Raw genomic sequence first — 18,012 nt, 5'->3', positions numbered from 1 at the left:
AAGCAGCTGATCATGTAAGCCACTTAGAAGAAGCTTTCAGCATCCTCCGGAAGTATGAAATGAAGCTGAACCCGTCCAAGTGTTCGTTCGGAGTAGTTGCAGGTAAGTTTCTGGGCTACATAGTCACTCAACGAGGAATCGAAGCTAGCCCAGATCAGGCACGCGCTGTAATTGATATTCAATCACCTTGAAACCTAAAAGAGGTGCAAAAACTAACAGGTAGAGTAGCCGCGTTAAATAGGTTTATTTCGAGGTCATCAGATAAATGTCACTTGTTTTACAACGTTTTAAAGAAAATTAAAGGTTTTAATTGCTCAGATGATCACGAAAAGGCCCTACAGGACCTCAAACACTATTTAATGACGCCAGCTTTGTTATCTAAACCTGCTGATGGAGAGTCTGTACATCTTTACCTCGCAGTCAGCACCCAAGCTGTTAGTGCTGTCCTAGCAAGGGAAGCTGAAAGTCAGCAGTTACTTGTTTATTATGTAAGTAAAACTCTCCTCAGTGCTGAAACCAGGTACTCATCTCTTGAAAAACTGGTATTAACACTGATTGTAGCAAGCAGGAAACTTCGCCACTATTTTGAAACTCACCCAATAGTGGTGAAAACTAACTACCCTATTAAGGTTGTTTTGCACAGACCAAAGTTAACAGGTCGAATGAGCAAATGGGCAATCGAGCTTAGCGGATTTGGTATCACATACGAACCAAGAACAGCTATCAAATCACAAGCATTAGCCGACTTTGTGGCTGACTTCAGCCCAGATCTTGAGCAACAACCAGCCTTAGAATCTGAACAGATCAACCAAGTCATCAACCCAGGTACCTGGATACTTTATGTTGATGGTTCATCTAACTTCCGAGGTGCAGGTCTTGGTGTAGTGCTGAAGTCGCCACATGGGGACATGATGGTACAAGCTATCTGTTGTGATTTCAAAGCTACTAACAATGAAGCAGAGTATGAAGGTTTGATTGCAGGTATAAATCTCGCAAAGGACCTAGGCGTTACTAACCTGCAAGTATTCTGTGACTCTCTCCTGGTAGCAAGCCAGATGAACGACGAATTCACAGCCAAAGACTCCAAGATGGTTCTATACCTAGACTTCGCCAAATCCCTAGCAACCAAATTCTCAACCTTCACCATAAAGCAAATACCCAGAGATAAAAACACCCAAGCAAATGCTCTAGCCAACTTAGGATCAGCCTTAAGAAAATCCAAATTCTCCTCCATCCCTTTGATCCACTTATTAGCTCCCGCCGTCAACACGACTAATCAACCACCTAAACCTAGCACCCTAGAACCTGTAAAACCAGATCCAGACAACCTAGAAATATTCACACCTACTCCAAGCCAGCTTGTTAAGACCGAACTCGAAGAACCCAACTTCATTGCACCTGTGACTAACCGAACCAGCTGGATACAACCCATATTTGATTACCTGGAACATGACACACTGCCAGAAAATAAAGCTGAAGCAAGGGCACTAAGGTTTAAAACCAGCAGATACACGATCATCCAAGGCGTCCTATTCAAAAAATCTACCAGGGATATTCTGCAACGCTGCATAAAGGAAGATGGATATGACCAAATCCTCAAAGATTTCCACGATGGAGAATGTGGAGCCCATTCAGCTGGAAGAACCTTAGCCAACAGAGTACTCACTTATGGGTACTACTGGCCAACTATGCGAGAAGACACTCACAGGTATGTACGAAAATGTGATAACTGTCAACGACATTCAGGTATTATCCATAAACCCTCCATGCCTCTGCATCCTACTTTAACACCTTGCCCTTTCATGAGATGGGGCATGGACATAGTAGGTAAATTACCTGCTGCCCCAGGTCAAAAGGTCTACATGTTGGCTCTAACAGATTATTTTTCTAAGTGGATTGAAGCAGATGCGTTCCAGCAGGTTAGAGACAAAGAAGTTATCAACTTTATCTGGACTAACATAATTTGCAGGTTCGGAGTACCATCTGAAATTGTTTGTGACAATGGATCCCAATTCATAAGTGCCCTAACCAGACACTTCTGCGACAAATGTAATATCACGTTAGTCACTTCGACGCCCAGGTACCCTCAAGCAAACGGGCAAGCCGAATCGAGCAATAAGGTCATTATTGGATCTTTAAAAAAGAAGCTAAAGGACAAGAAAGGCAAATGGGTAGAAGAGCTGCGAAGAATCCTATGGGCCAACAGAACCACACCAAGAACCGCCACGGGTCAAACACCTTTCTCGTTGGTCTATGGATGTGAAGCAGTACTACCTACGGAAGTCACCACTCTAACAGCCAGATACGGCTTGATGACACCAGAGCGCAACAGCGAAGAACTGTCGCATGACCTAGATACCGTGGAAGAACGAAGAAACCTAGCATATATAAGGATGGCCACCTATCAACAAATGGTAGCTAGGAGTTTCAACAAAAACGTCAAAGCTAGGATGTTCAAAGTGGGAGATTGGATTCTAAAGAATGTTTTTCAAAATACCCAAGCGCTTAACGTAGGTAAGTTGGGGGCAACCTGGGAAGGCCCATACCAGATCGTAAAAGTCATCGGCAAAGGGGCCTACAAGTTAGCTACAACGGACGGTAAGCTGGTACCTAGAAGCTGGAACGCAGCACATCTGAAACTTTATCACTTCTAGAATTTTCATTCATGCAGTTTAAAAAAAAAAAAAAAACGTGGTTGTATATATTTCTTTTCTTCATTTACTTAGTTCACCTCCGAAAAAAGATCAGCACTAACTTGAGCATCGGAGGGCCGTTGGTGGCAGCACCAACGGCCAACTCTAACCTATTGTTTTGCAGGATCAAAGAAACACGAGTAGACAACCAGTGGAAATCTGAAAAGCAACGAGATGACACAAGGAGCCACAGTAATTCCACAATCCCTATCTTTGTCCATTTATATTCTACAACTCGTACTAACTTAAGCATCGGAGGGCCGTTGGCATACTCTATCCCTTGTGATGCAGATACAGATGCAAAGTATTCAATGATCAATTTAGCTATGGGCCTAAGTGCCAGGTATCTCAGAAATCGATTCACGGAAGCAAAGACAAAATATGTTCACAAGCCAAAGAAATCAAAGCAAAGCTAAGGTATCATACGATTGCTCAAAGAAACCTAACGTTCAATGTTCGAAAGCACAAAGTTCAAAGTCTAAACCTTCGCTCCCACGAGCAAAGTAAAACAAAGTCTAAAAAGAGCAAAAGATTATTTTAAAGCAAACATAGAAAACATAGGAAGCAAAAAGCACTATGGATAAAGCATCAAGTATCTATTCATCCTCATCAGCCTTCTTAGGTGGAGATTCAGGTTGATGACCTGGAGAAGACTTAGCAGTAGACTTTGTAGCCTCAGGTTCCACAGGGTCAGCTTCACCAGACACTAAGTCCCTGATATAGCCAACAGTCAAGTAATCATCAACTAGCTGTCGAAGTTTCTTCACACCTGCATCCCCCTCAAACTTTTTCAGCAAGAAGTTGTTAGCCATATAAGCCTTGATTTTCAAAGTAATCTCAGCCTCTATGTTCTTGTTCTCATCTTCAATATCGACCCATTTCTTGTACAAGTCTACCACCTCTTTGTCCTTCTTCTTCAGCTCCCCATCCTTAGCTTTCAAAGCATCGTCCTTCTTCTTCATCTCCTCCTCAAACTGCTTCTGCTTACACTGCAGCTGCAAGTTAGCATCTTCCACCTTCTTCTTAGCTGCATCTGCCTTAAGTTGCAGCTCCTTCCTAACCTTGTCAGACTCTAGTAGCTTCCTTTCCAAACCATCGAACTGATACTTAGAATACAAAATATTCTGTAAGCCCTGTTACACCGATAGTACATCAAGTCAGCACAAACCTATTAAGAAGCAAGTTAAACATAACCAGCTTAGAAGACAAACCTGTAGAACTAGTTGAGCCCCATCAGCTAGAGCCAAAGAACCATCCAAATTCGCCAAGCGCTTAGCTGCTGCTGGAAACAGGAGCATCTGAGCACCTGGCCAGATTCCATTATTAGAACCTTCTTCAGCCAGGAAATCAGGAGGGAAACTGACGTCATAAGTATCTGGGATAACCACAGTCTTAAAAGGAGCAGTAGACCTAGTGCGGTAGGTATTAGCATCCTCTTTGTTAGATAGAATCCTAGAAGGGTTGTCCTTAGTTTGATGAACAGTAGTGTCAATGGAACCGCCTAGTGAGCTGTTACCCCTCTTCCTCTTAACACGCTTAAGTGGCTCTTCACAAGACATGATACCAGTCTTCCCTGATAAGACCAAATAAGTAACCACCCTCAACATACCACTCAAAACCACACAGTAGATAAACCAAGAGCAGTCAAGCTATACTTGAAGTCATAGTAGCACTAGTAGTAGCAGTAGAGGGGATAAACTGATCACCAGTAACCTTCTCAGGAATCTGATACAATGCCTTCACAACAAGTTATGAACCGTCCTCTGGTTTGATAACATTCAAACGAAGATCTGCAAAAGAGACACAAATTACAAATTCAAAGCACTTAGTTAATATACCTCACTCCAGAACCCGTCACACTTAAGACTGAGTGTTTACCTTTGTGCCAGCCACTCCTAATCCACCTTAAAGACTCTCCTAAAGAATCCTTCAATACGAAAAAGAACCTCGACTTCCATGACCTGTCCTGGGTTTCATATCCGAGGAAAGGAGCAGGAATGTACGAGGCTCTCCTATAAATTGTAACCCTGTCAAGATCTTTTTTCCTCAATTCATAACACCTAACAAAGTCAGCAGCATTCACTTTGGTTTCCCAATTACAGTAGCCTCATTCACAATAGTATTCAAATTCCAAACCGCAGGCATGAGTTGTCCTGGGCTCAAATCAAAGGTTTCTAGGATTTCCCTAGCCAAGTGAGAGAAAGGGTAGTGTAGGCGTCGTTTGAAGCGCGCCTACGTTAAGCATGTTGTGAATATGCTTGGCACTCATAGGAAGTGGGAATTGTCATACGATTAGGGACAACGATTAGGGACAAAGAAAAGTAGGGAGCCGCCAACAAGTTTTTAAGGAACTTGTAAACCGTTCACAGATCATTATAGGGCAACCACGAAAAGGGACAACGATAGGCAACAACGATTGACCCGTGAAGGTTACACCCCATTCATAATCCATGAAATTACTAACTCCATATGGTTCGGAACCACGAAAGGAGGATCGGCGATGATGGTACGAAGTGAGTCATGGAGTCACATTTGCCCGTATTGGCCTCTACTCGATTCTTATAATGAAAAGCATTCCTGTGATCTCAAAGGCATACAAACAAAGATTCAATTTGCTCCAAACTATTATTATGTTAAATTGGTTGAATATTAATGCACACATTATTCTAAAATATTTGTGACCACTTTGTTTTAATAACAAGATTAAAAAGGAACCTAAACCACTTGTCCAAATTATCTTATTAAGCGTGATTTTCAATTACATATTCCCTTTAAACATGTAATATCGTGATCAATAAATAATAATAGAATAAACGTTAATATTGGAAGCAATTCAGCAATAATAGCGTTAGTCCAATCAAATAATAATAACCCTAATCATGATATTAGCAATATAAAATAAAATAAGTAATTAAATTAATTACTCACATTCCGCACGTTCCTTTAAATTGCTACATCATGAATAAATTGTTAGTAACTTCAATAAATATAAATCAAATTGAAATAATTAAATCAAATAAAAGTAGAGTTGATTTGGTCCAAACCCTCAGTTATTTGTACCTTTCACACCTTGGTTTAAGGACAGAACCTCGGGTTAAGTATGGACTCCTTGGAGTGCTTAAGGGAAGAATAGTGTTTAAGAATATAGGTTTAAGGCTTAGAATATGAGTGAGAGAGACAGAATGATCTTTGGTGTAAAAGAGAGGAAGAGAGAATGATTTGGTGCCCCGAATTGCGGAAAGGGGGTCCTATTTATAGGGAAAATGAGCAGAGGGAACACACGAAATCGTAAAAAGATAAAAACCCTAAAAAATAACACCGGGACACGACAGAGAACACTGTGACACGGTGCTAGGCACCATCAGACGGTGGAAGGCACCGTCAGACGGGGAAAAATCCCGTGACACGGTGGAAACCTGGAGTGATGCGGGAAAAATTTAGGGTACGGGGAGTGAAAACGCGTGAAGGGTTTACGCGGAAAAGACACAAGAAAATTCCGTGACACGGTAATATGTACCGTGCCACGGCGGAAAACGTGGAAATTACACGGAAAAAGCACCGTGACACGGTGAGAAATACCGTGTCACGGTGGAATTTAACGCCAAAAAGTATCAAAAATAGCACCGTGACAAGATGTGCAATACCGTTTCATGGCACCAGGAACCATCAAACGGGGGAAACTCCCGTGACACGGTGCTTTTGCATTGTGCGCGGTGATTTCAGGTTTTTACCAGTTTTTAGAAACATCAAAACTTTTGAGCCGTAACTCGGAATAAGGTATATAATATATCATTGGAAAGCGTATCAAGTCTACTTTCCAACCCATTTAGAATCAGGTCAAAATCATTTGTAGATTTTGAGATATGATCGTTTTAGTAGAAGGGTGTCGGTTTTGGGCCGCGTTTAGTGTTTGGCTCATATCTTCTTCGTTTTAAATCGGAATTGGGATTATGATATATGGTTGGAAATCTTATTGAAAAGCCTATCCAAAAAAATAATGATTGGATCGAAATTATATATCCATAAAATCAGTTCAGCTCGGTTTTAAAATGCGGATACCAAAAGAGGAAAACAAGTTATGGGTTAGGGAAATGAGCTAGAAATTGGATTGGTTTATGAAATATATTGGATAGAACATGGATTTAAGCACTCCAAAGATTAAATACTCAATCCCACCAATAATGGCGGTGAAAGATGTTCATCATCGGGTTTGGTTTTGGGGAGACATTTTTAGGTGTCTACAGGTAGGTAAAACCATGCCTAAAAGGGTACTCATAGAACACAATGTTGTCCTTGTTACAGAGTTGTGGCCTGTCATCTGGTCTAGGCGCAATCAGCACAACAGAGTCAGGGAACCCAGTCGTTGCTCTCAACTCTGCTAAATCAGCCTCCGTAACCTTGCTAGCTTTGACTTCATATGCTTTCCCCATCTTACTTTGATTCACTCTCAAGTTCCTATTCGTATGTCTATGGAATTTTTTCTTAGCAACATGCTTAATTTTCACCATAATTGAAAACAGTTTTTGCAAGAAAAATCAAAGAAAACAACGAAATTGAGAGGGAAAACACTCAGTTACTTACCAGGATAGAGAGAATTGAGAAAGCTTGACTCCAATACAGCGAAATCCCAGCTTAAATTGCGCTGCGTCCTCGTCGATTCTGTTCCCCCAATTTTCGCAAATTGAAAAACCCTAGATTTTCTGAGGTAGTGTTTATCGCAAAAGGGGAAGTAGTTGGAGAGATCCTTATATATCTATTTATACCGTATTTATTGTGTCTAACGGCTTGAATTTATCTTTTCAAGAGTATTTATCTTTTGCAAAGAATTTAAATTTATCATTTAATTTATGCTATGTGTTTTTATCTTTTCTAACATAATTTATGAGCTTGCCTCATAGAAATCATTAGAATATCTAAGAGTCAAGCTGGGGGCAAACTGTTGTGCTAGAATTTTCACCCCAAAATTCCTGTGTTCTATAGGTAGTCAAGTTACAGGTTACAGGTTAGCGAAATACAGGTTGAAGATAGCTGCATAGATAGCACTCGGAAACCATGTAGGCTGAGCATATTTTCAAGGAATATTCCCAAGAATCTTCGAGTAGAATGAGATATAAAATCCCATCCGTGGAAATAGGAACCACTTCCAGGAGTCCAGCCGTTGAGGAAGACTGATTCAAACTTGGAAGCAACTGACCTGGAGATGTGGAGAGAAAATAGGAGCAGCTTTGGCCCTCAACTCCGGATTTCTAGGAATTGAGGGAGAGAGCTGTTGAAGGTCTTCTGAATGCTTTCTTGGTTTATAAATTTAGGCACGTTCATTGTAAAGGGCATGACAAATAGAAGAACCTTACTATTAAGCATAATTCGAGAGTTCTAGTCGCATTATTATCATTCAATTAATAATCTATAATCTACATTGTAATCTGTTCAACCAAAATACTTAGTGGATTGGTGGACTCATAGCCACCCGCAGTTTTTACCCTTGTTCTCGGGGTTTTCTACGTCACCATCTCGTGTGTCTTCTTCCTCTTTTTCTTTTGTTCATTTCTTAGATCTCAATTAAGCAATTTCCATCACCTCAATCTAGCTGTAGTTATCGCAACCCAGGTCGAACCTGGTATCCAGTTTTTTGACCAATACAGACACTGCCAGTGATAATTAGTGTCATACCAATCTTCACTCAGTACCCTTCTCATGCAATCCTAATTTAGCACCACTATAATAAAATGATAGAATATAAATGAAGCAATCTGGAGCATCCAAAGGAATGATAACAAAACAAAGAATCTCCCCCTAAGATATATTTTTTACAAAGATCTTTGCCCTATATACTGGATGCCAAAACCTTCTCGAAGGAAAACAAAGGTTAGTCCACTTGTGTCTGAATAAACCATTCCAAATAAAAGAAATTGGCAGAGAGAGAGAGAGAGAAACCTTATATCTTACTCTTTTTCCCTTCTGAAGTTGCTTTTTATATGATCCCAATTCACCAGATATGTATATGTAATCACTTTGTTTCAAATGCAGCAAAGCTCTCTCAGCCAACTCATCCCACATCACAAGTGTTATCCTGAACAGAAAACAATGGATTTGATAATTTGATCTCTAAATTTGTATTAAAAGTAGATCAGTCTAGAAAATATGTGGCCTAGATGTATTTAATCAGCACATTGGGTTATGTTAAGTTAAGGTTAAAGTAAATCTAGCTTAATACGCTATACCATATACTTCCTCCGTTCTATTTTACTCGTAACAGTTTGACATTTGCCACTATTCACATATTTTTGTTCGACCATCTTTAGCAATTGATATGTGAGGCAAAATATAATCAATTGACATCTTGTTAGATTTGTCTCAAATTATATTATCATAATTTCAACATTTTATAAATTTTACTTTATCATAGCCAGATATACGAATGGTTGAAGTTATACATTGGCAAACGAGAAAGTCTATAATGGAACAGAGGAAGTATATCAACGCTCATCAATCTCTATGCCTCTATGGCTCGCTGTAAAAGGCTATACAATGACTTTGATTGTCATTTAAGAATGAATGTCTCATTAGAAGATTGATGAAAATACAATTCAACCACCATGAATGTGTTTTTCAACACAAAACTTTACTTAACTTATATCAACACACCTAGAAATTTAAAATGGTAGAAATGTATTGTGGGTCTTTTCATTGGAAAAATAAAAGCCTCAATGATGCATAAGGTTGAAAAAATAAAAAAAAAACAAGGTTAAGATCAACCTAATTCTCTAAAGGATTTAACCACCAATTAATTAAATCAGGTTTGAAGGCCACGCCACCCACTTAAGCAATCTAACTTACACCAAAAGCTTAAAGATATCGATCACCAGCTTTTAAACAAGAAAAACGAATGTTTTAGCAAGACAAGCAAAGTAATTTTGATTGAACTAAAACTGAAAAAATCATATATGAGAATATACAACTTAAGCCCGTTATATAGGACAATTTAAGATTTTAGAACATTCCTAAAATAGCTAAAATATAAATACTACACAAACCTAATTATTGATCAGTTTATTCGAAAATAAAATCCTATGTCTAATCTAATTTCCAATCTATTAGAAAAACTATCAGCACATGATTATTGATTAGCTATATGATTAATTCACCCCTTTTTCATAATCTTTCCACCAAAAATTAGGTCTAGGTATGTAAGAGTGTGTGGCCATTGGATGACCAGGTCATTGGTCATGAGGATAGAGAGAGGAGTTTTAATATTAAAAAAATGAAACAGTGAAAAAACTGGATGAAAGAGATTAATGACCTGGTCTTGAAGATGACCAAGCTGAAAATTTGGTCATGAAGATGCTAATGACAAGTGGCAGTGTATTACTGTATTATTGGCAGAAGAAAAAGGCAAACTTGCATGTACTAGCAACAAATGAAAGGCACCAACGGTAATAATTGTTGGATGACCACGCATTATTATCGTTGCAAAATTTTGCAACGGTAATAATTTGAAAAATACAAATAATAAAAAAAAATATATCACCAACGTCTTTTTTTTTCTCTATAAAAAGAGACCAATATTGATGTATTTTTGAACAACTTCTCATTAAGCTCAATTCCTTCATTTAGCTTAATTCATTCCTTTAAAGTAATTTATTTCTTATCTACAAAATCCAAAAAACTATTGAATATGGATAAATCCAATCGAAAAAAAATCCTTTAAAATCGAAAAAAAATTCAAATACTCAACCTTCATTTTCTGATTATCAAATAGATCTCAACTCTCAAGTGGAACCAAACTCACAAATTTTTCCACAGTTTTCAAATTATGGAATGAATAACCTCAATTTCACAAATCCAAGTTCCATCTCACAATTCCCTTTACGACCACAACAAGTTCTTAACTTCTCCTATTCTCAAAATGTTCTTCCATCTGAAGGACACTCACCTTTTCAAAATCGTCAATTTTCTGAAAATGAAACATCCTTCCCTATGTCACAACACTTTAACATGTCAGAAGGTGAAGGTGCAAATTCAAATTTTAATTGGTCATATAGATCAACTGCTGCCTCTGATGACGATAATGATGACGAAGGTGAAGAAAATGAAGAAAATGAAGGTGGGGATGTAGGAGGCGGAGGTAGAGGCAATACAGATTGAAGGAATTTTTGGTCGCATGCTGAAGATGAGGTCCTTGTGAGAGCTTGGCTTGAGGTAAGTAAAAGATAAAAAAACTAATACCAACCAAAAGGGGAATGAATTTTGGGCAAAAGTTGAGGCAATGTTTAATAATGTAAGATTATATAGAGAGAGACAATTTGAACAAGGTACTAAAGAGATTAAGAAGGATGATTTGCTAAGAGTAAGGGCTTTGGAGCCACTTAGATGTCGATGGAAAAGGCTAAGTGCTAATTGTTCAAAATTTTCAAGTGCGTATACACATGCTGCATCAAGGAGAGGAAGTGGTCATTCTGCCGACGATGTTATTAAGGTTGCACGTAGAATTTATAGGGACGACAAAACTAGGAAAAATACCAGTAGAGTTTTCACAGATATACATGCTTGGAATATTCTGAAAAATGAACAAATATGGGCGAAAAATGAAGATCCAGTCGAGACATGTAAGCAGAAGACAGCAACCTAGTCCAGTGTTTCAAAGAGATCTTAGATTAATGAAGCTAGTAATTACTCGTCTTCAACAAACCCAAATACACCGACCAGTGGTGATGTTGGTTGTTCAGGCTTCCCCTCCATTGATGATTGTAGCAAAAATAAAGGTAAGAACAAAGTTATGAACATGGCGACGAAAAATTCTCAGCAATGGTTGCTTACTATTCAAAACATGAACATAACAAGGCAATCTGAAACTGAGATGGAGATGATGAAGTTGAGTTTCCAGAGAGAGAAAGAAGCTGAAAATGCTCAGCTAGAAAGGGAGAGAGAAGCACGAAAGAAAAGGAAAATCAACTTGGAATTGTTCAAGATACTTGAAGCAAAGCCATACTTATTAGAAGAGGATCAAGAAAGAAGAAACAATTTAGTGAAGATATTATTCCCATCCAATTAATTTATTGTCTTCAAAATGTAGCAGTGTTAGATTCTAGAATAATTAGGTTGTTGTTTAGTGTCAACTTTTGTACTTGAAGTTGTAATCATGTTGTTTAAGTTGTTGTTTATTATCAAGCAATGTGTAGTCATTATGTTGTTTTTAAATAGCTCTAATATAGTTGTACTATTATGTGATGTATGACTGTCATATTTAAATTGTTTACTGTTTTTAAAAAGTTGTGCATTAATGGCATTACTGACATTGATGAGATGTAACAATAACAAAAATTGCGCATTGCTCACATGAACTTATGTATTTGTATTTTTCTGATAAATGTAGGTATTTAATTTGATGTGAATGCTCACTGGAAAAGCCAAAGACTTGCTCTTCTGAAAAAGTGAGTGAAGCAATTACTGATTTTGATAAGACATAAAAATGACCACACAACCTATTGATATGAAATCACATTGAGGCTTTTTAGTACATTATTTTTGATAGTGAATGATAGCATTATAACAACACACTATTATTAAAGTTCGTACATTGTTCTATATATTGCTATATGTTTTAATTTGGTTTCGCTCAACCAATAATCTATTAGCTTTCTCATCAAAGTAGCTTCCTTAGCTTTAAAAATGTCTGAGAGTTCTAATTCGTCCAACTCATCTTCTAACTCTTCCAATTCATGTCCCAACACTAATCAAAATTCCGATGATGACTACAACCGACATTATGAGAGACGGAGGCAAGCAAATCATCTTGTTGATCAAATGATGGATGAATTCATAATGACCAATCCCGTAAAAATCTTTCAAATGGTTAATCAAGTTCCAAGGGCACCAAGGACGCTGGTCGAAAGGGATCGTGAAGACGGACACAACCGTTTATGGAATGACTATCTTGCTAATCCTCCAGTGTTCCCTCCAAACTTGTTCCGTCGGAGATTCCGCATGAGAAAGCACATCATTCTCCATATTGTGCATGTCATCAGTTCTTTCAACAAAGGCAAGATGCTACTGGTAGATTTGGAGCATCAGCATTGCGCATTGCAGAAATGCACCGCGACTTTAAGACTACTTGCATATGGAACTGCTGCTGATTCCATTGACGACTACTTACGGATTAGTGCATCTCTTGCGATAGACTCCTTACAACATTTTTGTTGAAGGAGTTGTCTCTTATTTTAGTGACGACTATCTGAGAAGACCTAATGAAGCGGATATGGCCAGATTCCTACGAGATGGAGAACGTTGAGGTATGATGGGATCCATTGATTGTACGCATTGGCGATGGAAGAATTGTCCTTTAAGATTGAAGGGCATGTTTTCCGGGAGAGCTAATAAGCCCACTTTGATTTTAGAAGCTGTGGCATCACAAGACCTTTGAATCTAGCATGCTTTTTTCGGGACACAGGTAGGTGTAATGATATAAATGTTCTTGACAGGTCTCCATTATTTAATGATATAGTCGAACGTCGTGCACCTTTGGTTAACTATGTCGTTAATGGCCACCAATACAATATGGGATATTATCCAACTGATGGTATATATACTACATGGGCGGCATTCATTCCCACAATATCCCTCCCCCAAAATGAAAAAGAGGGTCTTTTCGCCAAAAAGCAAGAAGGTCAGTGAAAGGATGTCGAACGTGCATTTGGAGTACTACAAGCTCGTTTTTCCATAGTTCGGCATCCTGCTCTGACTCGTGATGTATCAATGCTTGGAAAAATTATAATAGCTTACATCATCTTACACAACATGATCGTCGACGATGAGCGAGATACATACGCAAGATATTATGATCCAAGGTAGGATGATCCAAATGAATATGAGCAAGCTGAACCCCCGTCTTCAAGTACAAGAAATTCTGAAGGACCATTTCAATTTAGCAACAGTAGTAACCGCTCAGCTAATTTGGACACTTACACGGCTAATAGAGCTCGAGTTCGTGATGAAGTTACGCATAGAGCCTTGAAGTCAGATTTAGTGGAACATATATGGCTTAGATATGGGGAGTGTAATAGGCAGTAATTGATGTATTATTGGGCCTTTAAGAGTAATTTCTTTAAGTAATTATGTTTAGTGTATGTTTTAGTTAATGCTAAATAATGTGTTCTAATCATGCATGTATTTGCTGATTAAGCAAGTTGGAATTTGAACATTTTGAAATATTAATTGACTACTTATGAGGTATTAACTCTCTTCTTTTTTCAAATATTATCCTGCGACGTATGTCAAACTTTGGTGGTGAGTCTACCTTCTCTCGTTCTTCCTTTGATGCTACCTCCGGTGGTGATGTCTCGCCACCTCCGGTGGAAAATGAGGTAACTTCATGATATATCAACGGTAAAATGATTGTTGTTTGTCTAATGTATTACTATAGTGAAGTTTTTTATCGCATTCTCTAATACCATTAAGCTTTCGATATTGTTTGATTACTTAAGAGGTATTAACTCTTTTTTTTTGTAAGAAGAAGACTGTATTAACTTTGTTCAGTAGGACAAATGCATAAAATCCTCTCAAAATCAACTACGTCCAAAATAGGGGAAGACACACTGATTTTTACCACTTTCACTCAAAGAGAATTTGGAGTCAGTCGGAGCCTTGTGTAGATGATTAAGTACAACTTAAGACCAATTGATAGAATTAACTTTCTCCAAATCATCAGGCTCAAAAAATCTTGATTTATCTACTTAGTAGTTTGTACTAGGAAATAGGAATTGATGGATTATATGGAGGGTGTACAATTTTTGAAAAATCAACTCATCCTCCTTTTTTTTCAACTTCTATATTGATAATATGCTCCCCAAAATCAGAAACCATCACATGTTTTTTTTCATAAGAGGGGAGAGATAAGCATGACATGAGGAAGGAATAGGCAAAGCTATCAATCACGGTCTCAGTATCTTCGACATCGAGGACCGTAGCCACCTCGTGACTGAATAAGTGCATTGTTGTGAATTGATTGAAAACAAAGCTTGTACCGTTAATAATCTCACAAAGTTTCAGCACAAGAGGCCCAATAGACTCTCGGTTCTTTGCAAAAACCTCACAAAGTTTGAATTTGAAAAACTTAATAACTCTTTCATGTTTGGCTCTAAAGCCTAATTTAGATCCACAATTTTTCATAGTCTTGTTGCACATTTCAACTTATGGTGATTTTCATTTTAATTGTAACGATTTTCTAATCCCTTTCTCGTCTAAAAGAAAATTCAAATCAAAAAATTGTAATTCAGGTATTATATTGTAACAAGCAACAATTCTAAAATAAACCCACAAAGTTACTCTCACAATAAATGTGACACTAAATTATTATGAAATAAAACTCACAGTTAAACAATGGTCAGCAACAATCCAGAAATAAATCCATTTAGTGGCGATTAAAATTTGTCAAATACAAGAAACAACCAACAAAATACACATTAAGTCTATTTCAAAGAGGCAATTGGACCATTGTAATCATTAAGGATAGCTAATTGACTTGGAAGTAGATACAAAAACCAATCAGTTATACCAAAGGTCCAAAGCATCCAACATTAACAACCTTGACATAGAGTGTAACAAAATAGAGGAGAGACAAATACACATAGAAAAAAAGGTTTTTTTTTATTTTTTTTATTTTTTTATAATTTCTACCACCTTTAAAAAGCACGGTAACAATTTTGACTACCTTAAAAAATACAATTAAAAAAAAATTGAATTTACATATTCTAACTATTAATCCATCAAGTGGTGGCAAAAGCAAAAGAATTTTTTTTTATTTGCTACCTTAAAAAACTCTTTTATTGGATCTAATAAGCACTTCACGGCTTACGTCCATGAACCTAGTAAGTGGTGGCAAAATCATCCTTTTTCATTTTTTAAAGGATAAATTGAAAAGAATAATCCCACATTTAGCACGTCTGCTCAAAATAATCCTATCTTTGCGTATTCTAGAAAAAATCCCACCTTGTACACCCATCTTCTTAAAATGATCCTTTTTACAGGGAACTTGGAGAAACGTTTAAACTTTTTTTTTCTTCTTATTTCCCTCTTTTCCCCTCATGAACACCTCCATCGGTTCGCCACCACTAGCCCACCGCTGAGCCTTTAAACCCACCACCAAGCGATTCACCACCCCTGTGACCTGCGTCACCCCCATTCCCCCTGCCTAAACCAAGACCTAAACCCTAACCAATCCAATCAACCACAGAGTCACTAATTTGCGAAGAATATCAACTGCTTTAGCTATCAATGGTTATTCCTTCTTCTCCATTGATTTGCCTCGTCAAGTTCGCCGGTGATATGATGCTACTGGTGGTGCTGGAATTGGCGCCGTCTTTGGCTATAAATCTTTCTCTCTCCTCTTATTTTGTTGATTTTGTTTTTAATTTGAAGAAATTGTGAGTAATTTTGAAGTATTATGAAGTAATTTAAGCTTTTTGTGGAATTAAGAATGTTTCTCGTGGAATTGTTCATGGAATATTTGTAATTGGATTTGATTTTTACCAAAGTTATCAAAATCGGGATTCTACTTTGAATCGGTGAGTAGGGTAGAATCGAATCGGTAAAATCGAATCGTAGAATAGTACAATTCTACCAAATTGTAAAATTGGGCTTCAAAATGTAACAAATGACTACATACATAATTTTATAGCAATGAGAATGATAATAATATATATTGTGAATAACATAATATCGACAATACAAATATAAAATAGTTTTTGAAGTAATTTCGCACGTGCATAAATCAAACAATACACTATAAACTATAAAGTCAAGTTATTGGTACACATTCTTAACCATGAGAGTACACGACAATTGTTATTAAATTATGAATAAAATAACGTTATTGACTCGTAAAGTTGTTTCCCCTAGACCCATGCATAATAAAAAAAATCCAATAATAAAAGAATAATAAGTGTCAAGTTAGTTCATTTAACGAAATAGCTAAAGAATGACAATTACAACAAACTCATGTTATAAAAGTGTTATTTATATGCCCATAGTTAAGTGCATAAGACTCATGAACACATTTTTATGCCCACAAAATTTAAATGGTTAGATAAAATCTTAAAAGTTATTTAAATTGATGTTTCATAAGCTTTATTATAATTTAGATTGAATAATATATAAGTCATTGACTAAATTTAGGTTCGACTATGACACCCTTACACTCTTTAGTCTATAACATAAAATATATAAATGATATGGGTACGAAACCAATTCTATTAGAAAATAGATTTTAAGAGCTTTCAAATTATATATTATCAGCCTAATTTCGACTTCGGAATCAAAAGTTATGGGTTTTGAAAAATCAGGTTTTTTGCAAGAGTGGAATCGGTAGAATCGGTATAGAATCGTAGAATCGGTACCGATTCCACCGATTCTAACTGATTCTACCGATTCTATGAGCGATTCTACAGCATAACGACTCTACCAAGGATTTATATCGTTTAGGTGGATTAGGATCGTAGAATCGAACGATTCTACGATCCGAATCGCGATTTTAATAACATTGATTTTTACACTTTTTGAATTTTTTGTTTGTAAATGTGAATTTTGTTTGCTGGTGGGGTATCATTTTTGGTGGTGGCTAGGTCGAATGGGTCTGGTGGTGGTTGGGTACCATTGCCGCCGACAACCTGGGTTGGAGGTGGTTGATTGGTTGTTTTAAAAAAACAATCTAATTAACCAAGCGAGGAAGGGGTTGGAATCGGGGAAGAAGGTGGCCATCCACGTCCGGCGAGTGGCTGGGTCCGGATGTTCCGGCGGGTCAGCGGGCTCCGCCAGGGGGAGGGGAGCTCCGACAGGCGGCAAGGGAAGGAAGGGGAAATGTTTTTTTATAATTAATTTATTTTTTAAAAAAACCAATCAGAAGGTGACACGTGGTAGTCACCTTCTATAACCAGTTTCTAATTTCTCAAACCGGTGAAAGGCTTATTTTGAGAAGATGGGGGTACAAGGTGGGATTATTTCTGGAATACGCAAAGGTGGGATTATTTTGAGCAAATGTGCAAAAGGTGGGATTATTCTTTTCAATTATTCCTTTTTTAAAATTTTTTAAAGTGGTGAACTATAATAAATATCATTTCAGTAGTCAAAATCAAAATCGTGCTTTCTAAAGGTGGTTAAAGTCAAAGAATCCTAGATAAAATTAAAAAAATCTCACTTACAAAATCTAATAAAAATTCAACAAGCCCTGATAAATAAGCCATTCATAATGCTATTATTTGTACAAAATACCACCATTGTCAAAAACCATTTTATACGATAAAGTTATAAAAATTCATGGTTTAATGGA

The 18,012-nt window shown here is 37.3% G+C and overlaps 1 protein-coding gene across 1 annotated transcript; it reads left to right on the top strand.

Annotated features, from left to right (window-relative positions):
* Positions 1-359: 359 nt before the first annotated feature.
* LOC145604043 (uncharacterized) lies at positions 360-2,654 on the top strand. Its single transcript, XM_081659997.1, has one exon. The coding sequence runs from the start codon at positions 360-362 to the stop codon at positions 2,652-2,654; it is 2,295 nt and encodes a 764-aa protein (XP_081516123.1).
* Positions 2,655-18,012: the final 15,358 nt, after the last annotated feature.

The sequence above is a fragment of the Chenopodium album genome, chromosome 22, assembly GCF_948465745.1.
Source record: "Chenopodium album chromosome 22, dcCheAlbu1.1, whole genome shotgun sequence".
NCBI classification, from domain to species: Eukaryota; Viridiplantae; Streptophyta; class Magnoliopsida; order Caryophyllales; family Amaranthaceae; genus Chenopodium; species Chenopodium album.
The sequence above is the reverse complement of the archived record's forward strand: the minus strand, read 5'-3'. Positions and strand labels throughout refer to the sequence as shown.